We start from the raw sequence: 25,899 nt of genomic DNA on the forward strand, positions 1-25,899 counted from the left end.
GCCTTAGGATTCCATTAGGACCATATTATAAGTTAGTATAACCCTCCAAGGTTATACAACTTGGTTCCATAGAAATCCTAGTTCATGCATGTTTCCATAAAATGCTTAAAAGTTGACCATTATGCCCAAATGCCCTTAAAATGTGATTTTTGGAAATGTAAAAGAGTAGAAACCTTAGTTACTGATTTATAAACTTGTACCCAAAATTTGATATCAGTTTGAGGTTAAAAATAGGAGTTATGCTCATTAGCGTAATTAGAAAGTTTTTATGAATTAATCGGCGTAATTAGCATATAGCCTATCTAAACCCGATTTTCGATACCAAACTTTATACCTACTGATGTAATATAATATTTTTGGATTTTTGGAGATTTTTATTTATTTTTAGGCTGAGCATAACTTAGTGTTCTAAGCTTAATTCGGCTAATGCCGGTTTTGCCCTTTTGGGCTATAAAATGAGTTTTATAAATCCGATTGACCCCAAACCTTTTTCTACTGATCTAATATGTTAAATAAATTATGTTGAGCCTTCTGGAATTTTAAAAATATCACCTTTCTATATAAAACCCGGAAATGGCTCCAAATCGCCTTTTTAAGCGTTTTTAACGCATAAGTATGTGCTAGAACCTATCTAAGCATATGAGGTTGAAACCTACTGATGTATTCAGTAAAATTTTATATTTTAAACAGTACGAGAATATCTTAAGATCAGAATTCCAATTTTGACCTTTTAAGCATATGTGAAATTACCAAAACGCCCCTGCGGTGTCTAGAATGATTAAGATCGATAAATTTCACATAGGATTAATAACCTACTGTTATAACTTAGTAAATTAAGTATATTTACTGATTTAATCAGACCTGCAACTCAGGCTGTTATTTAAACCCTTTTTCACCCCTTTAAAATGACCAAAATGCCCTTATGAGGCATAAATTGGGTCTAAAACCATTTGGGGCATAATGGAAGGTATCATTCTGATATCACAACATGTTTAAGGCATATTAACTTAGGAAACTTGTTCATGACTCTTATGGTTACTCGTTACGCATGTTTCACGTTCGGATCGGTTTATGTAACTAGTTTGCATAAAATAACCGAAACGGGTCAAACCTTATCATTTTCACTTCAAAATCCAGAATGTGTTTAGTTTACCCATATTATACAAGTCTCCAAACTTGTCGGGTCTAAATCACATTCTAATCCGGTCTGCGCTTAATGATGCGTTTTGAACCGTATCCTCCTTTAAAACTAACCGGTCTAAGCATAGGCTTAAATAAGACCCGTTAGGAATCTAATAGGTTATTAAAACCTTCGTTCCAGATTAAGAGCCCCAGTAGAAGTACTTGTGCTTGCTGATTTGATATACGGCTGGGATTGAATTTATATTTAGCTCAGGTAAATACTTTTAACTTATTTTCCCTTATACGGGCTTGGGATACGGTATATAAAATACCGCTTGGTCGGGTGTAGAAACCTTTTAATCGGAGATGATTAAATTGCATAATCCCGTTTTAATCTGTATTGCTTGATAACAAATAACATTGGGGGTTAATGACCGTGTCCTGGATATCCTTGGCTCATTTAAAAAGTGAATGGCCACAACGTAAGCACAAAGTGTAGGCATAACACCTCCTGTTGCTTATGTAAAGCATATACTCACTCGTAAGGGTGTCTTCTTGTGAGATTATATTTGTGGTGTGTCTATTAATTTTGACCGGCTTGTATTATCACCGGCCCTATATGTTGGACAAACATGTAAATCAGATACAAGATTTTTATTAATAAAATTATCCCAAGTTATAAAAATATTTTGTGCCTTGTGCATTCAAATCAATTTTCTAAACGTTTTCAAAATGAGTCAGTTAAATTGTATTTACCAGTGAAAACTAACGTATTTTCCAAAAAGGTTAAGTGACAGGTACTGTACGTAATTGGCTGGGAGCTCAGGGCGTCAATAGGGAATCTTGCAAGTTTTAGATGCCTAAAGTCTGTTGAACACTTTTCTTTTATTTTGATCCGCCTGTGGATCCCTTTGCATACCGTTTGTAATACTTTGATATTCTCATTCGGTTGTAATAAAATTATCTTTTGCTTCCGCTGTGCATTTAAATTGTGTTGTTTGACTATGATGATATCAATTACGTCACGATACTCCCCACCGGGCCCACCGGTAATATATGGAAATTTCGGGGTGTGACACATGTGGAGTCGAGTACTTAGTGGCGTTCGTTTTCTAGAAGTCTTAGCTTATTTGCTTCCGTTGTGCAATGAAGATACCGGTCTAGTCACGCCAGCTCTGATATTTCGGGGTGTGACATGCTTTATTTGAAAAATCCATTTGCACCTCACAACGCTTCCAGCTTTAGGCTTATCAACAACAATCCAAGTGTGATTTCTATGGAATGCTTGAATTTCTTCATTCATTGCATTTACCCAATTAGGATCATTAACAACCTCCTTGTAAGTCCTAGGTTCCACAGTCTTAGAAAGCATAGAAGCAAAGCATTTATTATTTAAGTTGAGCTTTGAAAAATTAACCACTTTTTCCATATGTTATTTAACTTTCCCTTCAACTATAAAATCATTTAATATTTAAGGAAAAATAGAGGTTCTAGTTGGCCTTCTAGGTAACACATTAGTATCAACAGTCCATGTGTTCCCCTCAGAAGATGTTTGTGCTTCATTTGTGTTAGTCACAAAGTCAACCATGCCTAGTGAGTCATACACCTCACTTGTCTGCTGCTCAACATCACTGACACTGGGTATATCATTACTCACTGGCTACTGAACCTCATGTGAACCCACATGAGCCTCACCCGAACCCTTTTTCTTATCATCAGAATCATTCATTGCATGAACATGTTGGGACTCAGTGTTTTGATACAAATAAAAAAAGTTTAAATTATTAACATCTTTAATCATAAGCATCAAATAGAGATTGTTGCTTAAAAGGGAAAAAAGGGTTTCATAGAATTTCACATTACGAGAACATAATATAGTTTTAGTACCAAGACTAAAAACTTTATATCCATTCTTCTCATGTGAGTACCTAATAAAAACACACTTCTCAGCCCTACTATTCAATTTGTTAGTTTCATCTAAAACTGTACAAAAACACAAGCACCCAAACACTTTCAAATGATCTAAAAAGGGTTTAAACTTATATACAACTTCATAAGGAGTTTTACCAGCCAAAACAGACGTAGGTATCCTATTTATAAGATAAGAAGCTGTTAGAACACATTCATTCCAATACCTAACAGGAAGATTGCTTTGAAATAAGAGAGCCCTAGAAACATTTAACAATGCATATGCTTTCTCTCAACAATACCATTTTGTTGAGGAGTATAAGCACAAGATGTTTGATGCACAATTCCATTCTGTTTACAAAACTTATTCATCTGATTATTTACAAACTCAGATCAATTGTCACTTCTGAAGCATTTAACTTTTTTGTTTAAATAGAGTGAGTAAAATATTAACAAAACTGTGAATATTTTCAAAACTTCTGTTTTATTTTTCATCAAACAAACCCAAACAACCCTGGAATAGTCATCAACTATTGTTAAAAAATACTTGTGCCCTTCTCTGCTAGCAACTCTACAAGGGCCCCATACATCTAAATGAATAAATTCTCCCAAATGAGAAATTTTGTGTTCATTTAAAGGAAATGGCTCCCTATGTTGCTTGGACCTGTGACACACATCACAGGGACCATGATCAGACTCATGAGTAATATTCAGAGTATCTCTAAACATTCTAACTGCCTGATCAACAGGATGCCCTAGTCTAGCATGCCACAATTTGTAAACACAAGTACTATTATAACACACCTCGTGAGACACAACAGAGTTTTCATATACATACAAACCATCAAGTTGACTACCAATCCCCAGGACTTTCTTTATTAACAAGTCCTGTAAATAACATTTATGTTTATCAAAACCATCAAATATTTTGTTATCTCTAGTTAACTTATGAAAAGAGATTTAATTCACACAATACACAGGGACAACAAAAACATCATGCAACAGTACTCCTAGAATATCAAAGACTGTCACGACCCAAACAATACAACAAATACAGAACATATATCAATTAGATAACAAACAACAAACACGTAGCACTAAAACAGATTGCACACAAACAATGCAACAGAGTGTACCCTCTCTGTGTCCCAAACAACAACCGGCCCAACTACTCCGGCAACAGCAATGCCTAGATGCAGTAAAATAAAGATAAGAAAAGAAAGAAACGACCTGAGGCGTTTAACTCCAAGCTATACAGCCTTGTAGTGTTTACCTAGGGCTACAAGATAATGTAAGAAGAAAAGAACAACAACAAGAACCGTTGGTTTGCCATGTAGTCTTATAGAATATAGAGACCAACGAGTATTATCTTCCCAAACTGTCCGCACAAACCCTAGAGTTAGGGTTTTACTATTCTGTACCGGCACCCTTCTTGAGAACCCCAAAAGTCACAATCTGGAACCGGCAAATACGTTTGATCTACCAAGATTCCTCATATCTCTTAAACCACTCTTTGATTTGTACAGACGTACGATCTGAACAAACCATGACTTCACAGCAGAAACAAAAATCACACCAAGAGCGTTATAGCTCTGATACCATGTTAAAACAAATAAACAATGGTATCAACTGTACAAACACCAAGTTACCCAACCTAGAAATTTATAAAACCCTAGAAATTGAATAAATACAATACAAAACGAACTGAGAGACAAACCCTCAAACTCTCAAAAGATCATCAACACGATGTTCATCACAAACGAACACAAGAATCAAAACTAACTGTGAGTCTGAAACCCTAGATCGCCCAAAGAGAGATAACAAGATTCCTAAGTGGAACATAAATTTAAGTCGAGCCTTCATCTCTTTGATTGAACGGAAGTTCTAACCTGAGCTCTCAAGGTTTCGCACTAACCCAGAGATAGATATCAATTAGGTATATTAACCTATAAGACTGAATCTAGGGAATCTTGATGCGGGAGTATATTCTGGGGTGGGACACGCGAATAAGTTAAGTTCCTAAAACATTAGTCTCATATCTTGAATCAATTGAACTTTGTGTGAAAATTTAAGTGGATCAGTATACTGACAATCGAAGTGAATTGTTTAAAGCTTAAAGTTTATATAGATCAACGGTTCTAGTGATTTGTTATAAACTGATATGATCCTCTGATACAAACTCAAACAAAAATATGTTTGTAAATATTTCTTTATTGCATTTCATTACATAAAAATCACAAAAAGATTTTCGGAGTGTTTTAGCATAAACTTTGTAAAATACAAAAAGATTTTGTTTCACTTTATGTTTCGACAACCAATGTCTGAAAGTTGAGTTTCAAAATCTAAGTATGCTGAACATGTATAAGAAAATAAAGAAGTTCATTAATTTGAAACTTGAGGTTTTTATATGAAAAAATCCAAAAATAGTTTGTGAAAATCTCCAAGGTCATTAAGTTGGACTTGATAGATAATCAGATGAATCAAGGTCATTAAGTTGAACTTGATTATCTGAGAGGGTTTGTGGTGTTTAGATACTTAAACGTCAAATATAGAAGCTATTTGATAGGGGGAGTAGAGTCGAGTAATCCTGGGTGATTATAAATTGTTAAATCCTCTTAAGAGCCAGTTTCTTGATCCTAGGGTGACCTAAAAAGTTTTAATTGTTAAAATATATGTGTTAAGAGCTAGGTTATCAATCCTGGAAATCTTACCCAACCTTTATCTGTCAAATTAATCTTGTTAAAAGCCAGGTTTTTTATTCTAAAGTGGTTAGAAATTCTCTCAAGTGTTTTGAATGGTCATATGTTCAGATGTTGAGCCAGGTTTCGATTCTAAAAGCTTAACGCAAGGGGGAGCCTGAAGAGAGAGTTTATTGAAAGGGGGAGCTGATGAATCAGGTTGCAAACCCAAGGGGAGTCTGTTAAAGCAAAGGGGAGTCTATGGTGCTGATTTTGTCAAACCTTTTAGAAGACTCAGAGTGTTAATAAAGATGCTACGAGATTGACTGCAACACTATCCAAGGGGGAGTCTGTGAGTGTATATGTCTATCGCTTTCGTCAATCACGTATCCTAGCTAACAAATGAGTCAAGACTGGGTTTAACAAGTGATAATTAACAAATATGCTGATCTACATGAAATAGCGCATTTCTAGGGTTTGGGATTCATCCGCATGAACCTACACATGCAGGTCCGCACGGATGGACTTTGTTCACCCACAAGTTCTTGATCCGCGCATAAGGTCTTGATCCGTGAAAAGTTGATCCGTGAATGACTTGTTCATCTGCAAGTATGTACGTATGAACCTACTAGGCCTATATATAGATGTAATTTTTGATGGGGTGGTGAAAAATGATCATGCATAGTGGTGAAATGCATAGAGATATGACGAAAGCACTCTTATGGCTAAAAATGACATCGAGAGACGTTTGGTTAATGTAAATGAGTTATTTAACTATGTAAATGGCAACTCGAAAACAACATGATAAATCATAATATGCTCTTTAACAAAAGGATATTATCTTATATCTTCAATATGTTTTATCTAGGTGTATGGTTTTTCTCTATGGGCGATAAAAAAATTAACACAATGTAGATATTATATAGTTTTAAATAAATCTAAATACTATACAAAATACGAGATTATTAAAAATCTCAAATAGAACAATGGTAAAAAAACTAGCTACGTCTTAATTTTTTTAGTTAATGTTGTAATAGGTTTTTGAAGAATTAGTGTCACTAATGGATACAGGAATTGAAGAAATAGATATTGAACTTATATTATTCTTTAGGGAGTGCAAAAAACCCTTTTCATCTCATCTCAATGAATATAATAATAATAATAATAACAATAATAACAGTAATAATAATAATAATAATATATTAAAATAGAAACTATCACTTATGATTTTCTAATTATAGGAAGAGTAACCACTTTGTTTTTTTAACGACAATTTCTTTTCATCGATTGATTTCTTTTCATCAATGTTGTCTGTGTGACTTAAACTCAAGATATTTCCATCTAAACCCAAGTATTTAAAATCTTTGCCTTTACCAAAAAACTACCACTCCATTGATAACCACTTCCTATCTACCCGAGCTAGGTAATGAGTTTTTATTTATGACAGTTTTTAGCATTTTAAGAGGTTGTTTGTTTACCTCTTAATGAGGCTCTTAATGGTTCAGACCTCTTACTGGTTCAGCACTTTATGGTTCAGACTGTTTGTTTCACGAGCAGATGTCTGAATGATTCAGACATTTGCCTCTGAATGGTTAAGCATTATACAGAGTCTGAATGGTTAAGACCTCTAATCTGAATTGATCAGACACTTGCTTCTAAACGGTTAAGCATTATACAGGCTCTTAGTGGTTCAGATCTCTTACTAGTTCAGCACCTAATGGTTTAGCACTAAACCATTCAGATGTTGTCAAACGACACCCAAGTCTTACTTTTTTAACGACAAACTAACCTACTTATATACATGTATTTTGCGAGATCTGAACCCTTCACTTTTTGAATAAAGGGGAAATATCATTGGGTACTTGATTACAATTGTGGGGTTTATGGCAATTTTTATGAGGACACAAGATCTTAAACAACTGAAACTTTTCATCGACAATCATCTTTGTGCCTCTTTAGGGGAGACCAGAGTTCAATTCCTAACATGAGGTAAATTTGATGTAATTTAGAAATAGAGATTATATAACCTTTAATACTTTTCATCGACAATCATCTTTGTGCCTCTTTAGAGGAGACCAGAGTTCAATTCCTAACATGGGGTAAATTTGATGTAATTTAGAAATAGAGATTATATAACCTTTAATGTTAAAAAAAAAACTTTTCATGAGGATTCCCATCACCTAAAACATGATTTAAAACCCATCACAGCGAAAAGTATTAAAGTAATATATGTTTATGGGTGTGTTATTTCTCTATTGTTATATAAAAAAATTCTTTTATAAGCATGAGATACACCAAAATTGGTCACTTATTTACTTTACTAGTGTACCATACCTTTTCATATCTTTACGAGCTTATATGCAAATGATACGTGACACTGTATTGAGTTGTATTGAGTTATAAGTGGCAATGTGGCATGTGTCCCTTTGTTGCCTTCGCAAATGTGTAACCCTAGTATTCTATTAAAAGATAGTTTTCTCCTCGCAAATGACCTTAACTCACTATTACAGATCCTAAATTATCTGATGGAGAATCCAAATTGTTTGGTAAAAAGTCACTATAAATGATGAGTAATCCATCTTTAGTGGTAGACATGTACATACACAAAAGATGTATTACATTCGTTTGACGTTTAGTCAATACCTTATGCCGATTCAATATGTTATCAAAACTTTAAAGATAAAAAAGTAAGGGGCTGTTTGGTAGCATCTGAATGGTCATTAAGAGGCTACCTCTTAATGGAATCATTAAGAATTTTACCAACGAGAAGGTAGAAGAATGTGACATGTGATGATTTATCATTCAGAGGTTACCTCTTAACCATTCAGACTTGAGGTTACCTCTTATTCATTCAGAGGTTTTAAACCATTAAGAGGTAGCATCTGAATGGTCATTAAGAGGCTACCAAACAGCCCCTAAGGAATATAAATAACAGGTAGAACAAAAGAGTATCAAATCAAACCCTAATAAAGAAAAAGTAAATACTTGAGATTGTTAATATTACGTGAATTGTCACACATTACATAATTTTCATTTTAAAAAAAGTAAATTGCTATTTTGGTCCCTGAGTTTTTGTCCAAATAGTTTTTTTCTCCTCTGGGCATGGTTGTAAAACAAGGTTTCCAAGGCCGAGTACTCTCCGAGTAGTCGCTACAAGGTAGGCTGCCGAGGCGACTTTCTCTAACTCCGCCTAATTACTCAGAATCGATCAAACGCGGTCAAACTCGGCCAAAATCGGATCTAGTAGGTCAATTCGGACCGAGTTTGACTTAAAAAACAGTAAAACATAATTTATATGACTATCATATTACATAATGAATATCATTTTCACGCATTTTGTTATAAATATTAGTAAATTTATGTTATTAGACATATATTTAATTTCTGAAAACTAATTTCTTTATAATTTAACATGTCCGGGTACTCCCCGAGTACTCTCCGCCTATGCCGAGTACTCTCAACTCCCTGGTTTACCGACTAGGGAGCGCCTAGCGACTTTTGCAACCATGCCTCTGGGTCTATGACTTTTCCTTTTTTTGCCATTTTGATCACATTGCCTAAGTTAGTCTAGAAACCAGGTTATAATTAGGGGTATTTTTGGCATTAAATTATTATGAGGTTTATAAATTATGTTGTAAACCACCCGTGGTTATCACTACACAACAGTTATGCCAAAAATACACCTAGTTATAACCAGATTTTTAGACTGAGTTAGGCAATGTGATCAAAATGACAAGAAAATGGAAAAGTCAGGGACCCAGAGGACAGCGACGGATCTACAGGGGGGTCCGCTGACCCCCCGGCCAGCCAGATTTTCCCTTAAACGGTGTACTCGACGGAAATTTTTTTAAAGGCTTGACCCCCTCGTTTGTCTCCTGTAGGGCGTAGAGGATATAAAGTTAAAAGAAAAAAGTAGAATATTCTTGAAGTTTTCCGGCCAAGGTGCGGTGGTCCGGCGACGGAGCTATTAACTCCGGCGACGGAGCTATTAACTCCGGCGAATTGGTAGAGAAGAAGACTCTTAAGTGGTTCAGCTGTGGACTTGATATAATATTTGTTATGGCCTTATGGGCTTTTAACGTAACAGGCCCAAGTAAAAAAGAAAATAAAAAAACCTAATATTTTGTATTCAAAACAACAGAATAGACAACACTCGGCTGCTATGAGCATATATCAACTTTTACTTTTTTTCCATCTTGATTCTTGAAAGTTGCAGCCTACACTCCTTAAGATGAAGTAAGTATTTTATAGGCTTTCTTTTTATTTGTTTAACTTTTTTTATTGTATCACAATAAAGTGATTAATAGTTTATTTTAATTTGCTTATTTTTTATGCTTTTCTATTTATTATTTAAATTACAATTAGGATTTATTGGTTAATTTATGTCATATTTTTTTTATCACTAAATTATGAATAATTTTTTTTTCTATTTCGACCCCCCGATTAAGAATTTCTAGTTCCGCCACTGCCAGAGGAGAAAGAAAAACTATTTGGACTAAAATGACAATTTGGACCAAACCTCAGGGACTAAAATGTCAATTTACTCTTTAAAAATACGTGTGAGAATGATACATGAACGAAAAGTTAATACGTATTCCAAAAAACATGTTTAGAATGCAAGAACCGTATAATACATTTACACATTTACTATAAGCGTGATACAAAAGGTGCTTACATAACCACCTATCATACCATCTTACTAGATCATCACTTTGTCAACATAATACCGATAACTAACCCTTATCAATACCAAAATAAAATCGACACGTATATAAAAATAGGCCCAAACTCACCTTGAACCGGCCCAACTCTTGACCATGGCCCACCAGCTAAATTTTCTCACTCCTACACGTCGTCTTCTTCACCAACACACAAATAAGGTACAACACATTCAGAGCATTTTCGTTCGTACGAATCCTTTAGGGTTTTACCGTTTCCGATCGGTCGTCAGTCCTTGTGCCACCGTCTCCGACCGCCGTGCTGCCGATTGAAGCACATTCAATCGCCGATCTTCGTTCGTTTTCAAGAGCACATTCATTTTCTTACTGTTTGCAGTAAGGTACCTTTATTCTGGTCGTTTACAACTGAAATTCATGTAGTTTTCGATGATTATTGCTTAAATGAGTTCTTCAAGGTGTTGATTCTAGCATAATTTGTTATTTTCTTCGTGCATTTTGATTACGTCATGTAATTTAGGGGTTTTTCGTTCGTGTTGTACGGATGTTTTACTGTTGAATTTTGTGAAATTACTGTGTGTTTTGGATCGCTGATTGTCATCAAGAGGGCATTTGTTTTCTCGTTGTTTGTAGTGAGTACCTTCATTTAAATTGTTTACAACTGTATATTAGGTAGTTTTAGATGATAATTGTTTAAAGGAGCTCTTCTTGTTGTTGAATCTAGTTTAAATTGTTATTTTTGTTTTGCATTTTGGTTATGCCATGTGATTTAGGGTTTTTTCGTTCGTTGTTCAGATGTTTTGATCGTGCGTGCCCTAGGGTTAGTCTTACGGTCGAGTTTTGTGAAGTAACTGTGTTTTAAACTGCTGTTGAATTTTGTTAGGTCATAAGCTCATAATTGTTGAGGATTCAATTAAATGAACCATTCGTTGAAAAAGAGGTAACCGGCCTGGTTTAGAAAAATGATTTCCTGTTTGATAGTGAACGGAAACAGATTTTAATCACCTATGGCTGTTACAAATTACAATAATGCACCATATATCACTCACTTGTTTTTGGTTTGTGCTCTTTTCATGGAATTGTATGGAATACATGGTGCCTCACTGCCTTGGTGTATAATAGACTTTAACAGAAGGTTATGTTGAACTTTAGAATTTAGATGATAGGATCTGAGTTTGTAGCGCTGTTTATTTCCCAAATACACATGTATCTGTGGGTTTTTATAATGAACTGGTGGACAATGTGTCATCATTGAATGATCTTCACCTATATACGCCGTGTATGAATATCTTGTATCTTTTGTCCGTCTTTTTTGTCTTTGTTTGTTTGCCAGGGAGGGGATATGGAGAATAGTTCTGGTGAAGAGTCTGAGTTCAGTGATTCCGAGATTGCTGATTACAAAGATAAGCCGTATCAGCAGTTACGGGACGGAACACTAAAGGTTAAGTATTCGAATGGCATCCTTAAGTGTCCATTTTGTGCTGGGAAGAAGAAACAAAATTTCAAGTACAAAGATCTACATCAGCATGCTTCAGGAGTAAGCAAAGGTTCTTCTAATCGTAACGCAAAGCAAAAAGCTAATCATCTTGCTTTAACACTATACCTCGAGAATGAACTGGCACATGAGGCCGAAACACCGTTAAAAGCTGCAGCTCCCGCAGCTGCAGCTACAGTTTCTGATAAAAAGGATTTGTTTTGCTGGCCTTGGACCGGGATCGTGGTCAATGTGGTCAAAGAGCCCGATACTGAAGATGATATTGAAAACACCGGATACTGGATGAAAAAATTTGCAAAGTTTAAGCCTGAAGCGATTGAGCTGTTAGCAGCGGATGATGCAAACCAATCTGCACAAGTGTTGGTGAGGTTCAACAATGATTGGATTGGTTTCAAGAACGCTATGGTGTTTGAGAAATATTTTGAAGCTTCTCATCACAGTAAGAAAGAGTGGAGTGATGCTGAAAGTCCAAAAGATTCGAAAATTTACGCGTGGTTAGCTCGTGCAAATGATTTTGAGTTACAAGGTGCGATAGGAGATTATCTTCGCGCCAACAGAGAGCTGAAAACGGTAGCTGACCTTGATCAAGAAGCTGTACAAACCAGAAACAAAGCTGTGGTTATGTTAGCGAGTGAAATTGACATGAGGAATGAAAATATCGATGATTTGCAGATCAAGTTTAATCAGAAATCCATGTCTTTGAGTAGGATGATTGAAGAAAAAGATAACCTTCATCAAGCTTTCTATGAAGGTTTGTTACTGCCTTTTTGATTGACTATTGTATGTGTAGGACATGGTTCGGTTCGGTTTTATGGTAAAACCGAAACCGTAACTGACGTATTCGGTTTATGAAAACCGTTCGGTTTCGGTCTTTTCGGTTTTAGCGACGGTTTGGTTCGGTTTTTCAGTTTTTGGAACAAATTACGTAAGATTAAAAAATAACAAGTATAATCCAAAATTTAAGAATCTTTCTTAGATGTTTACATTTAAGTTATTATATTTAATCTTTTTAATTAATATTGTTTACATAATCTTAACCTTCTAAATCTAATTTTATGTTTCTTCAAAGTTTCTATTAAGACATTTTCTTTTATAAATACTTTGAAAATCATTTAAATCTTATATTAAATATTGTTATTTCTTGTAGGCAATAGATAAATCATTTCAAAGATAAATAAACATGTTAATCTTTTCATTACAAATGCTTAACATTCAATAATAAAATTAATAATTCCTAAATCAATATATAACAAAAATTAAAAAATGATTTTCAGGTTATTCGTTTTGGTTTTTATCGGTTTTAATGAAATGCAAAACCGTAACCGAACTGTAAAGTTCATTTTTTTTTTAAAGAATATGTGTTGTGTGAAATTATTTTTTTTTATAAGTTTGAGTTTTTGCTAACATGCAAATATTGTTCTTATCCAGAGACAAGAAAAATGCAGCGGCTTGCGCGGGAACATGTTAAAAGGGTATTGGATGAACAAGAAATGTTGAATGCTGAGTTGGAGAAACGAAAGAAGAAACTTGATGCATGGAGCAAAGAGCTTAATAAGAGAGAAGCCCTAACAGAACGCGAGAAACAAAAACTAGACGAGGAGAAACAAAAGGTGATTATTATTTATTATATGCAATCTGTTATTCAAAAGTTGTATTTTTTGTTATTATCATTCACATCTTTTTTTTGTGAATCCAGAATGACATGCAAAATAGTTCTCTGCATATGGCTTCTATAGAGCAGAAAAAAGCTGACGAGAGTGTCTTAAGGCTGGTTGAAGAACAAAAGGCAAGTCTGCTGAAGTCTAGCTTTAATAATATGTTCTTTTTTGTTTAATATATTCTGATTATTGGGTCCATTTCCGTAAATATTTTATTTCTATCCGATCAAAATTGTAATTTCAAAATATTAACTTAAAAGCAAAATGGGTCAAATGTGTCGAAAGTCTTCTAAATCTCCTATATCACCTTTTGTAGTCACATTGAACACACGAATTATAGATCATCTTAAATTGAAAGGTTGGTGCCGACCACCTTTCTGATTTGACAAAAATCGCCCCAACTTTTCTAAATCGACAAAATTAACCCCTAAAGTTTCTAACTGGACAAAAACCAACTTTCCAACTTACCAAAAATGGCCCTCCTAGTTTCTAACTTGACAAAAAGGTCCCCATACTTTCTAACTTTAACGTAAAACTAATTTCTTACGTTTTTATTGTTATGGACGTGTTGATATAAATTCAAGTTCGTCTACGTTTTAACGTAATTTTTGTTTGAAAACGAGTCAGGTCAATTATAAAATGTTTTTTGTGTACGTTTTCAGTTGGACTACGTTTTGATGTAAATTTTGTTTGAAAACAAACTGGGTCTAATGCAATACGTCTTGGTTCGGTATAAATTTGAGCTATCATACGTATTGACATAAATTTAGTTCGGAAATGAGTCTTGTCGAATGTAGTTTATACGTTATCATTTCGCGTACGGCACCGCTGCATTACGCAGCGGGTAAAAAAACTAGTTATGAAAATATATTTTTTAGGCCACCTCGTGTTTAGTCTCAACCCAGCCAAGTAATATTTTATCTCTGACGGGTCAAACGTGTGAAATCAAGAGTATAACCATGCTGAATTTATACCGATATTTAGTCTTAAAACCTTCGTGTTTACAATTATTTTTGGTACTTCTGTTGACTGTATTTTGACTCACAGAGAGAGAAAGAGGAGGCTTTGAAGAAAGTTCTTGAGTTAGAGAGACAGCTAGACGCCAAACAAAAACTAGAAATGGAAATTGAAGAACTGAAAGGGAAACTGCAGGTGATGAAACATTTGGGTGATGAAGATGATACTGCAGTTCAAGAACAGATTAAAAAGATGAATGATGAGCTGCAAGCAAAGATGGAAGAAATGGATGGCGTGGAAGAATTGAATCAAACCCTTGTTGTTAAAGAACGCCAAAGTAATGATGAATTGCAAGAAGCCCGCAAAGAGTTGATTAAGGTATTACTTTGATACTTTCTAGTGTCCAACTTAATTGTAGTGTTAAGTTTTTTGTATCATGTTTACATAGGCTCAAAAAATTAATTATGGGCTTATGGCTACATAACTATATGGATTAGTTTCATATATACGCTTACAAACTTGAAAAATATCATATATACCCAACCAAAACTATAAATGTCATACATGCCCTTACAAAATAGTTAAAATATCAAATATACTCAAATAAATAATCATTTTACCCTTATTTTCTTAACTTCAAGTTTTCATATATGCTCATCTTTTAACTTCATATTTTTACATAACACATTTTAAGTTTAAATTTATTTTTACCCAATTTTTTTTTCATAAACAATAGTATTCTTCATATATAATGTTTAAGCTAAATAAATTAAGCTAGAAATGAGTAAATATAATATTTGAAGTTAAAGGTCATACATGATATTTTAAAGTTTTAGAAAAAATAAGGGTAAAATTGTTATTTATTAAATTGGGTATATATGATATTTCAACTACTCTGTAATGGGGTATATATGATATTTATAATTTTGCGATGGTATATATGATATTTTGTAAGTTTGTAAGGGTATATATGAAATTGCCCCTAACTATATAAATGGTAAAGTACACAGATGGTCCCTGTGGTTTGCACTTTGTAACGCATTTAGTCCCCAACTTTTGCCAATAGTACACGGATGGTCCCTGTTGGCAAAAGTTGGGGACTAAATGCGTTACAAAGTGCAAACTACAGGGACTATCCGTGTACATTTGGCAAAAGTTGGGGACTAAATGTGTTACAAAGTGCAAACCATAGTTGTTAATAGCGGCTATAGCGACAGCTGTAGCGCGCTATGTAGCCATGCGACGTAGTGTCGCTATATGGGTCATAGCGATAAATAGCGAAGATAGCGATTGTTTTTTTTTTTGATGTAAATAGCAATTAGATATAGCTATAAAATAGCTGGATTTATAGGTTTTTGTTAAATATACATGTAAAATAGCATATATACAAGGGTATTTTGATGTAATACACATATAAAAATTTTCAAAATTCTTTTTCTAGTGTAATCGCTATTTATAAAATAGCCGTCGCTATTCACTACGTAGCCTATAGGTGCCTTGTCGCTATTCGCTATCGACAACTATGGTGCAAACCACAGGGACCATCCGTGTACTTTTGAAAAGCTAGGGACTGAATCCAAAATTTTGGTTACCCACAAGGACCACCCATGTACTTTACTCTAAATAGTATAAAGCTTTTATCACATTTACAGTTGCTAAAATGACAAAATCTACTTTCAGTAGATCTAGTAGTATTTTTTTATTGTTATATTCAACTCTAGATGTGACAAGGTTTAAATTCAGGGGCATTTCTGTCATTTCATAGTTTTTCCAGCAATTTTTTTAACGGAATTGACATACACGATAACCAATTGATACTTGGGTGGCCTTGGTAAAAGTTTTAATCACTTGGCCTATATCTCTTGGTTTTTTAGCCTTGCAGCCAAGAGGTGAGAATTTCAACTCGTTTACTTATAAACAGGTCACTTTGAGTTAATTGATGATCTTTGCAGACATGCAGTTATTATCGGTGATACATCAGTTATCGGTTCCCATGTAAAACATTGGTCAGAATATCGGTACCGATATTATCGGTGATATTGACTGATATGCGACCGATATATCAACAATTTTCCCGATATCAGCACCTTTATTCTTAGTTCTACCATTGGTCTTTCTTCTCATTGCTGCAATTAGTGTTTTAAGTCTTAGGGTCAAGTTATTCTACAAAGGCTTCTAATTGTAAGAAGTGTAAGAAGGATTTATAGAGTGACAAGTGTCCAATAACCTAAAACTAAACCCACTACATCACCACCAAAAACCTAAACACCCACCACCACCACCACCACCCAAAAATCTAACCCCCCCCCCCCCCCCCCAAAAAAAAAAAACCTAAAAAAAAAAAAACTAAACACCCACCCCCACCCAAAAACCTAAACCCCCACCCTCCACCCCTCACCCCCTCGGCAAAAAAAAAAAATGTTTTTAGGGTGGGTGATGTGGGGAGGGGGGGGGGGGGTTTAGGTCTTTGGTGGTGGTGGATGTTTAAGGGTTTTTTTTTTTTTTTTGTAGTGGGGTTTTTTTGTGTAGTGGGTTTTTTTAGGTTATTGGACACTTGTCACTCTATAAATCCTTCTTACACTTCTTACAATTAGGATCCTTTGTATTTGATCCTAATCCTTAAGTCTTAATTGTTAAATGTTAGTGTTTTAAGTCATAATCAGTTCATACTTGCTACAATTGTTAGTGTTTTGCAAGTTGCAAAAGGTTAATTTGTTAATGGTAGGAGAGGATACTAAATTGTTAAGTGTTAAATTTCTATATATATAAATTTTTCGTGATATTAAAATTACCGATATCCCACCGCGATAACCTATATCTCAAATATGGGTCCTTGACTGATATTTGATATTTTACCGCATTAACTGCATAGTTGATGATGCATCAAGTTAATTGATTGTTCAATTGTTTTCAGGGCATGCAAGATATGTTAGGTACACGTGCCAACATTGGCGTTAAGAGGATGGGAGATATCGATTTGAGTGCTATCCATGAGTTGACGATAAAGAAGCTCAAGGAGAGATATGACGCTGAAGAAGCACAAATCAAAGTCACCGAATTGTGCTCTTTGTGGCAAGACCGACTTAAAAATCCAGACTGGCATCCAATGAAAGTTGTTGCATTTGATGGTGCACATAAGGTAGGGATAAAATTCATTTGCTGATTAACCCAGTTACGTACGTATAAAATTCCTCTTTTTTTGACCTGAATCCCTTTTTCATTGAGGCGGTACTATTATTATCTATAGTTACGTATAATTGAGTATTTTTGGGTTGTGTTTTGTCTAATATGAGTCAAATAAAAAAAAATCAGACTAAAAGGAAACAGGTCAATCGGGTTAAACCAGTCGAAAGTTGTCCATAGTGTATTTGTAATTCAACGTCTTAAATTGTTTTGTTTTGAAAGTTTGATCATTATTTTAACAACATAGTTTTTCTGATCATATTCAAGACAAATTATATAATACCTTAATTTCAAAGGTCGGTGCTGACCTTTGAAATCACCATTCACCCATCAAGTTTTGTGAGTTGACAAAATTCACCCCTCAACCATCTACTTTGACAAAAATAACCCCCTTACTTTCTAACTTGACAAAAAAGGCCCCCATACTTTCTAACTTTTCTTTAGCCCTTAAAGCTTTGACATAAATTCGAGTTCGTTTATGCTTTAACGTATATTTTGTTTGAAAACGAGTCGGGTCAATTATAAATGTTTTCTTTTTATGTACATTGTGAGCTGGACAACGTTTTGACGTTAATTTTGTTTGGAAACAAATCGGGTCAAATGTAATACGTTTCGATTCAACGGTATAAATTTGAATTACCACAAGTCTGGTTGATTGTGATCTATACGTTATCATGTCGCGTACGGCGCCGCCGCATCGCGTGGCGGGCAAAAGAACTAGTTATTCAATAAATTTGACAAAAAGTGTTTGCAGATACGTCCAATCCGACTTGAACAGAATGTTACTCCTTTTTGGCCTGTTTCGACCTTTTTTGCCATTAAGGAGTTTATGTTCAAATTTATGGCCTGTTTTAAGAATGAAGTCTTGTGCATGATGTAGGAAGTGATCGATGAGAACGATCAATTGCTAAAAGATCTAAAGGCAGAATGGGGGACTGGAGTCTATGATCTTGTTGTCACTGCATACAAGGAGATGAATGAATATAATCCTAGTGGCAGATATGTCATTAGTGAGCTCTGGAATTTTAAGGAAAACCGAAAAGCTACACTAAAGGAGGTTATCAGCTACATTCTGAAGAACGTGAAGAGCCTCAAACGGAAAAGGGGATGAGGTTTGTATGCTGTCGTTTTATCATAATATTCATATTACATGCCCATTAGAATACTATATTGCTAAAGTAGAATACAAATTTTGAATAAATCGATAGCATCTGAATTTGTTCTGATATTATCAAATAACTATAACCTGAATCAACTAGCTTTTATATAAACGGGCTGAAATTTGTTACATCTGGTTATGCTGTTTAACTATGAGATCTTTGTTATTTGATACAGATGGCTGAGCTGGCAGTTTTAGGACGGCGTTAGTGAAGCGTTCGGTATTAGCACATCCTTGTTTTCTCTATGAACTTGTTCGAATCTTTGTCATATCGTAGTAGACGCCTTGATGGCATTCGACAATTATATATTCTGCCCCTTGCTGCCATTTGGGCTTCCTTGAACCTGCTGTTTTATCAAATACTACTATCATGTAAAATATTAACTACTATTAAGGTCTCGGGTAATGTGTCAAGATGAGTTGGGCTCAAAATGGGCACACATTGAAGCACATTGCGCCGTGAACGGTGACTAGTAGGTGCCATCATCGTGACCCGCTAAAAAATCTCTTTCGTCACCAAAAGTAAACTAATTGGTGCCCGTAACCCAAATTTTATTGGGCTCTTATTGTATTTTCTGTTCTATTAAACTAGCCAACCAAAACACCATATCCAATAGACAATTGAGTACCAAAAGTGTAGATGACTAAAATCCTAATCAAAATTCAAAATTACGCTTGAGTTTTGATGTCTTTGGACCCTTAGCGGATGCTCTCAATCTCGTCGCCCATCAGTCAAGGATTCTTCACAATCTATTAGGTAAACATCTCGATTTAGAAGTAATCGTCGACCTAATTTGTAATTCGCTGATTCAAAGATCGATTCTTACTATAGGGCTTTCAAAATTGCTCGACTCTCTAAACCTGCTTGACGCTGGTTGAAACTACGATTGTTCAATTTTCGGCTTGGTTGAAAATGGGCCAAGCATGAGCAAAGGTACACTCGCTCGTTGCTCGTTGGTGAACAACCATAGTGAAGAAGATGATTGTGAAAGTGACTATCATCTAATATTAAACTCTTGGAAGTTCTATTTGCAAAAAAAAAAAATATTTATTACAATCTCAACGGATTGTTTTACAATCTAAACTAATAAAGATGATCTAGAATTATAATGAATATACACCTATTCCGTTAAAATATACATAAACGATAAAATATAAGCAATCGAGCCTGTTTATACCACTGGTTCAAAATACTAAACAAGACCATACCATTTAGCCAAGAAATGTTCATAACCGAACTATTTGGATCACAAACAGGTCAAACTTGGACGATATTTCGATTTACGCAGAACTTCTTCGACACCTTCTGCTCTATTTCTTGGCTAAAACCCAAGAGACCACAATAGTGTTACATATCAAACGAGAGAACTCAACTCAAAAGACTAGTCTGGTGGGTGAGAGAACCCATTTGGTATATAAACCCCACATTGATTGCCCATACAACCGATGTGGGACAAGTCCCATACCTTGCAATGCTTTCGATCCATAACAATCGACCCTCCTTAAGGGCCAACGTCCTCGTTGGTCATGACTAGCTCTCTCCAGGCCACCACTTCGAGTTTGGCTTCTTTTGGGTTGAGTTCGCTCGTTTGGTATGTAACATATAGAAATAAAATATATAGGTAAAAAACTTAGGTCCAAAGGTTACATAAGTACACTCAAATAATTAAACTATATAAGGTATTTAGTAGATTTTTTTTATTTGTTATTTATAACATGAATAATAAGGATACCAGAAGAAATAACGGGTTAAATGGATGATTTAAATATTGACACACCCTAAGGCTACATGGTTGTGGGATAAACCCATAGGTTTTATTTGTTAATTATTATATCACGTAAGCACGGGTTTTATTGTTAACTTACACAGTGTAAAATAAAACCTTCATTAACTATATAAAAAAACAAAAATAAATTTGATTGGTTGGTCCCACTTTCTCCCTTTTAACGTTTGGCGGGGGCAATCATAGCTAGATGGCGGAGGTGAAAAACGGACTAAAGAAAACAAACATGTAATTTTAAAAAGTTAGGGATTAAATGTGAAAAATGGAAAATCACAAGGACTATCCGGACAATTATCTCTTTTATCGGATATACTTTCAAAGTTCTTAATAGTGAAAACATTTGGACAGTGAGAGGACTATTTAAGTAAACATTTAAAGCACAAGGGTCCCTTTGTGATTAAAATCAGCCGTTCCTAAATTAAAGAATCCCTCTAAAATTGGGGAAAATCAAGAACCAAAATGTTAGGGTTCATAACCTTCACAAACCCTCGTCCAATTCCACTCACAAACCCAATTTCACACCACCAATCACTCATCTCACCGATCAAAACCCTCAATTTACCATATTCAAACTCCAATTTCACAAACCCTAAACGATTCAAAGCCCCATTCTCAGAAAACAAAGAACAATTGACCGAAAACCCTAACGGCAACGGCGGCAGTGGGAACGGAGAAGAAGAGGATGATCTGAAGAAGAAGAAGAATAACGGAGGAGATGAACGGCCGAGATTCAATTTGAAGTGGAGCGAGTTGTTGTTTGACCCGGATCCGGATAATGTTGTTGCGGTCGGGTTAACTGGGGTTTTGGCGTGGGCGAGTGTGCAAGTGTTGTGGCAGCTGTTTGTTATATCGTTTGCGATTCTGATTGCTGCTGTTAAGTACTCGTTTATTGCTGCTATTCTTATTTTTATTCTTATTACCCTGCTTTGATTCTATATATATACATATATATTGTTTTATCTTGGATGAATGATGATGGTAGTAAATAACATTTTTGCGAATATTTGTTCGTATTCGATTCGAATTTTATACATTTCATGATAAAGTTCTTTACATACAGCACCCCTTTGATTATCACACATTAAACTATATAAGGACACGCTTTATCGATATCTTGCCTTGTAGGTCTAAGCTGCCATTGAGCCGGCAGCATATCGACCATTTCTCCGTCCATTGATCACCAACGGTGGTTTACTTTCGGTCGCCGTAAGTGTATACGAGCCCCTCCAGTAATCCAACTTGTCATCGTTATAAATCTCCCACCACTTGTCCACAAACATCTTAACATCTTCCCTATCCATATTCTCCTCATTCCCAGTAACCCTCCACGGTTTGGCCTCGCCCGCACAGGTATAATGCACCACCTTGATCTTCTCTAGCTCCACGTTGTCCGGATGGCGCCATAGCATCAACAATGTCAAGTTGTAGACGTTTGGGATAGGCTTGTAAACATCTCGAAAGAACATGTTCAGAAAATCTTGCTCGGCAAAACGTGTTGTTGGGGCCACCTTTAACTTTTCGAGCAGGAGGTTGTAGGTGGAGAGATTTGGTTCGAAGACACATACTCCCGCGTTGAAGTAGGGTGGTGGTTTTGGGCCGAGCTCTTTCTCTGGCCACTGGACCTTTTTGGGCGACTGTTGACAGTATCCAACCTTGTATTGGTTGGTGTGGCTCCATGATTTCTCGCAGAAACAGTCCATAACTGCGTAGAAAAAGCCGTCTGGCAAGTCGAACAGATGGTCGATGTTATCGAACACCATTGTGTCTCCATCCAGGTATACCATCTTGCTATATTCCACAAACTGCATGCATGTATCATAATAATCACTAATCAGTGTGCATCCGCTAAATTTGCGGAGATCGATTAAAAAAAGGAAGAATCAAGGCTGCTAAACGGTTCGTGTTCTTGGGTCGAACCTGAAATATAGAACCCAACCCTGAAAATCGTGTCCGACATACTCAAATACGACACACGATTGTTTGCTGCTTGACACAAACACGATCGGTTTAACCCAAAAAAATTATCTTTATTTATTTTTCACATGTAAATAATTAAAAAATGCAATTTTAAAACCAAAAATGAAAATGTATGTAAAGCATTTACATTTTAATCTTATAATTATGTCCTACAAATTCAGTCCTTTTAATTTTGACATTACACAAAATATATTCAGAAAGAACAACATAACAAAAAAAAGTTAGAACTGGTCTAACACACGGACCCGACGGATTGGCACGAACACGGCTCACGTAGCTAAATGTTTATGTGGGTCCAACATGAACCAGTTTATACTAAACCCAAACATCAAATTTCATTTCAGAATTCGGATTCATGTTGTGTCATAAATTCACACTCCTAAAGAATTAATCTAACCTCCCACATACGGAGCTTGGAGTAATTAACGATGTAGTGCGGCATGACGAACCCACTCGGGTTTTCCAGCGGGTACACCGGCTCAATCTCTCGAATGATACACCCTTGGGACAACAACATGTTTCGGTGGTGCAGCGGTACGTCTGGCAGGACAGCCACCACGAGCGGGTACACCGACTGCGCTTTCCGGAGACCCTTAGCGAGACCAACCACGCCTTTCCAGTAGTCACCATCGCCAGCCAAGAATGTGACGTAAGCACGCCTAGGCAAGCTGTTTGCCTTCAAGACACCATAACTAGTTTGGTTGTTGGCGTTTTTAGCAGTTGGTGGAGCCATAGGTTTTATAACGGTTGGTGATTGATTCAAGAAGCATACAAGTGATGTTGCAGGGTGGAAATCAGGGATATATATGGACGATGGATAAATGTCGTATTTTATATATTTTTGTTTTTCTTCTTCCAAATACATATCTTCTAGCTTTTCGTTTTATGTTAAATCTTATTGTGTTAGTCAAAGAAAAAAAAGAGCTTCAAATATATTAAAAATGATTAACATGAATAAATTTGATATTTTGTACAAGATGATAAAGATTCCATAGAGGTATATATGTTCATGTGATAGATTTATTTAAATAACTGTATTTCTATAAAAAAAAAGTTATAAAAATGTTTTTACAAACTAAAATAAAGATTTATAATTGTAATTTAAAGTTAATGGTAATATATATTACTTCTATTTTGTTTTATGACTAGAGTTATGCGCGCCCGCGTTGCGGGGCGCTAAACTGAATATTTCTTAGGTAATAATATGTACGCATTTATTTTGATTAGTTATACATGCTATTTATAACACGATGTCAAAAAAGATACATCGAGTTAACCAAGTAAAGAAAAATACTATCATAGTTGTGAAAAAAAAAATAACTAAAACGATGGCAAACGTGTAATTTAGAGTTGGGGGCAAAACACTAATTAGTCAGGACCAATTAGCGAGTGTTAGGCAGTTGGTTGGCACAAATGCAAACTAAATTAAGTAAACCAAGTAAAATAAAATACTACTATAGTTTTGCCCAAAAAATACAATGGCAACATTGCATTTTTTAGCTGGGGTAAAATCGTTATTTTAAAATGGAAATAAAATAATATTTTGAATTGAAGGCAAAACCTTTTTTTATTTTGAATTGAGGGCAAAATCGTAATTTTGTACTGATGGCAAAATTGTAATTTTTAGCTGGGGGCAAAACAAAAATTTTATTTTGAACTGTGGGTGAAATTGTAATTTTAAACTGGGAACCAAATTGTAATTTGGCATCACTGTAGCTGGGGGCAAAAGTATAATTTTCTTTTACCAGGGCAAAATCGTAATTTTAAGCTAGGGGCAAAGCATAAATTTAGTTTAATTTAGTTTCGAACTGGAGGAAAGATCGTAATTTTAAACAAAGGATAAAATCGTTATTTGGAAGGACTTATAAATAACTATTTAATACTTTTGGCCAACCACATGTTTACACTATTAAAAAATAAATAAATAAATAAAGTTGGCCGTCAAAAAAGACCAACCAAATTTTACCATTATTCCCGCACCTTAGATATGTATGTGTTATAAATTATAAATGTAAATGTAAATATAAATATAAATGTAAATGTAAATTCTAAAATTTAAACTACTCCTATACGACTGACTATATCTAGCCATGTAGGTTTGAAACTATAACCTCTTGTCTTAAACAATTATCCATACTTCCTCTTTAGGCCATGTGTAGTCATAAAGCCCTTTGTGGGGCGTTATGCGACACGTGTCGTGCCACGTCACACGAGGGCTTTATGGGGCGTTATATCACTAGAGCCCGTAGTCATAAAGCCCATACCCATCATTACCTATTTAATAATTTTCAATATTATTAATTAATTATAAAAAAACTTACTTGTTTGTGATTGGGCCAAAGCTTGAAAGGAATCTCTACAACACCGTTATTATCATCGCGCCACCTCAAAATTTTTTGGCCATAATGCCCCTCGTTTCGGTGTTCCGGCGCTATGCCGGCGTTATGAGAGGGTTATACCGCCCCACTACGTATGCTCTTAGTAATATATAAACCAATACTTAAAAACTACATATCACTCGCATATTCTTTCAGTGAAGTGGTGACACGTAAATGGCAAATGTATATCCGGAATTCGGTCAAGGAGTGGATAATGATATACATCCCCGAGAATGAACACACGTGTTTAAACATTGTGTGTTCATCATTCTATACACATTTTAACACTTTTTAGTCTTTTCGTTTGAAACATTTTATGGTTAAACGTTTGAAACGTTATTATTTTAGTCTAAATAGTTTCAAATGTTACCATTTTAGTTATTGGGTTAACTTTATCTATTTTTTCTGTTAGCTAGAAGAACGATTCAGTCATTTTTTATGTAATTCTGCTAACTAGAAGGGCAATTCGGCTATATAAAATGACTGAATTGCTCTTCTCGTTAACATAAAAATGGGAGAAAGTTAACACAGTGGACTAAAGGGCAACATTTCAAACTATTTGGACTATAATGGCAACGTTTCAAACTTTTGGACTAAACTGGTAAAATGACCAAATCCACAGGGACTAAAATGGCATTTAACTCTTTTATTTAAATATAAAAATACATTTAGGGTGTAAATAGCTTGAGTCAAAATTTAGGTCAGAAATAATCTATTTCATTCCATCAGCATATTGGTTAACTGAACCATTTTTCTTCCGTGTTCAACCAATGCAGTCTAACTTGCATGAGAGGATGAGTCATCTCTTCCTCAAGGAAGTCTTGAATTTAACGAAGCTTATAGTTGCATCACTCGTAAGGCATGGGTCATGGGGAAGGATTGGCGAGGGTGTGAATTTAATAATGGCACCTATGGTTATAATCA

General features: G+C 35.1%; 3 protein-coding genes across 4 annotated transcripts; 2 read left to right on the plus strand and 1 right to left on the minus strand.

The window, feature by feature from the left end:
- The first annotated feature begins 10,569 nt into the window (after positions 1 to 10,569).
- LOC110872385 (factor of DNA methylation 1) lies at positions 10,570 to 19,250 on the plus strand. Of its 2 annotated transcripts, none has more exons than XM_022121169.2 (8): positions 10,570 to 10,767; positions 11,718 to 12,630; positions 13,308 to 13,489; positions 13,576 to 13,665; positions 14,585 to 14,872; positions 17,409 to 17,633; positions 18,558 to 18,789; positions 19,013 to 19,250. In XM_022121169.2, the coding sequence occupies exons 2-7, from the start codon at positions 11,727 to 11,729 to the stop codon at positions 18,786 to 18,788; spliced, it is 1,920 nt and encodes a 639-aa protein (XP_021976861.1). In that variant the 5' UTR covers positions 10,570 to 10,767; positions 11,718 to 11,726; the 3' UTR covers position 18,789; positions 19,013 to 19,250. The 2 variants fall into 2 exon arrangements, with proteins under 2 accessions (XP_021976861.1, XP_035832413.1); XM_035976520.1 differs by having other exon boundaries at positions 10,572 to 10,762.
- A 1,711-nt stretch (positions 19,251 to 20,961) lies between these two features.
- LOC110872388 lies at positions 20,962 to 21,675 on the plus strand. The gene has a single exon (XM_022121172.2). It carries the CDS (start codon positions 21,080 to 21,082, stop codon positions 21,548 to 21,550), a length of 471 nt encoding a protein of 156 aa, XP_021976864.1. The 5' UTR covers positions 20,962 to 21,079; the 3' UTR covers positions 21,551 to 21,675.
- On the minus strand, positions 21,612 to 23,457 carry LOC110872386 (galactinol synthase 2). Its single transcript, XM_022121171.2, has 2 exons — positions 22,995 to 23,457; positions 21,612 to 22,422 (listed from the first exon to the last, which is right to left on the minus strand). The coding sequence occupies exons 1-2, from the start codon at positions 23,328 to 23,330 to the stop codon at positions 21,748 to 21,750; spliced, it is 1,011 nt and encodes a 336-aa protein (XP_021976863.2). The 5' UTR covers positions 23,331 to 23,457; the 3' UTR covers positions 21,612 to 21,747.
- Between the last annotated feature and the right edge of the window lie 2,442 nt (positions 23,458 to 25,899).

Source organism: Helianthus annuus, chromosome 8 (genome assembly GCF_002127325.2).
Source record: "Helianthus annuus cultivar XRQ/B chromosome 8, HanXRQr2.0-SUNRISE, whole genome shotgun sequence".
In the NCBI taxonomy this organism is placed as follows: Eukaryota; Viridiplantae; Streptophyta; class Magnoliopsida; order Asterales; family Asteraceae; genus Helianthus; species Helianthus annuus.

Bases quoted from the DNA above. Each gene is read 5' to 3' on its own strand.
- LOC110872385 (XM_022121169.2), top strand. From the start codon at position 11,727: ATGGAGAATAGTTCTGGTGAAGAGTCTGAGTTCAGTGATTCCGAGATT. The intron at 13,490-13,575 runs GTGATTATTATT...TTGTGAATCCAG, and splicing joins TAGACGAGGAGAAACAAAAG to AATGACATGCAAAATAGTTC. The intron at 17,634-18,557 runs GTAGGGATAAAA...TGCATGATGTAG, and splicing joins CATTTGATGGTGCACATAAG to GAAGTGATCGATGAGAACGA.
- LOC110872388 (XM_022121172.2), top strand. From the start codon at position 21,080: ATGTTAGGGTTCATAACCTTCACAAACCCTCGTCCAATTCCACTCACA.
- LOC110872386 (XM_022121171.2), bottom strand. From the start codon at position 23,330: ATGGCTCCACCAACTGCTAAAAACGCCAACAACCAAACTAGTTATGGT. The intron at 22,423-22,994 runs GTTAGATTAATT...ACATGCATGCAG, and splicing joins CCAAGCTCCGTATGTGGGAG to TTTGTGGAATATAGCAAGAT.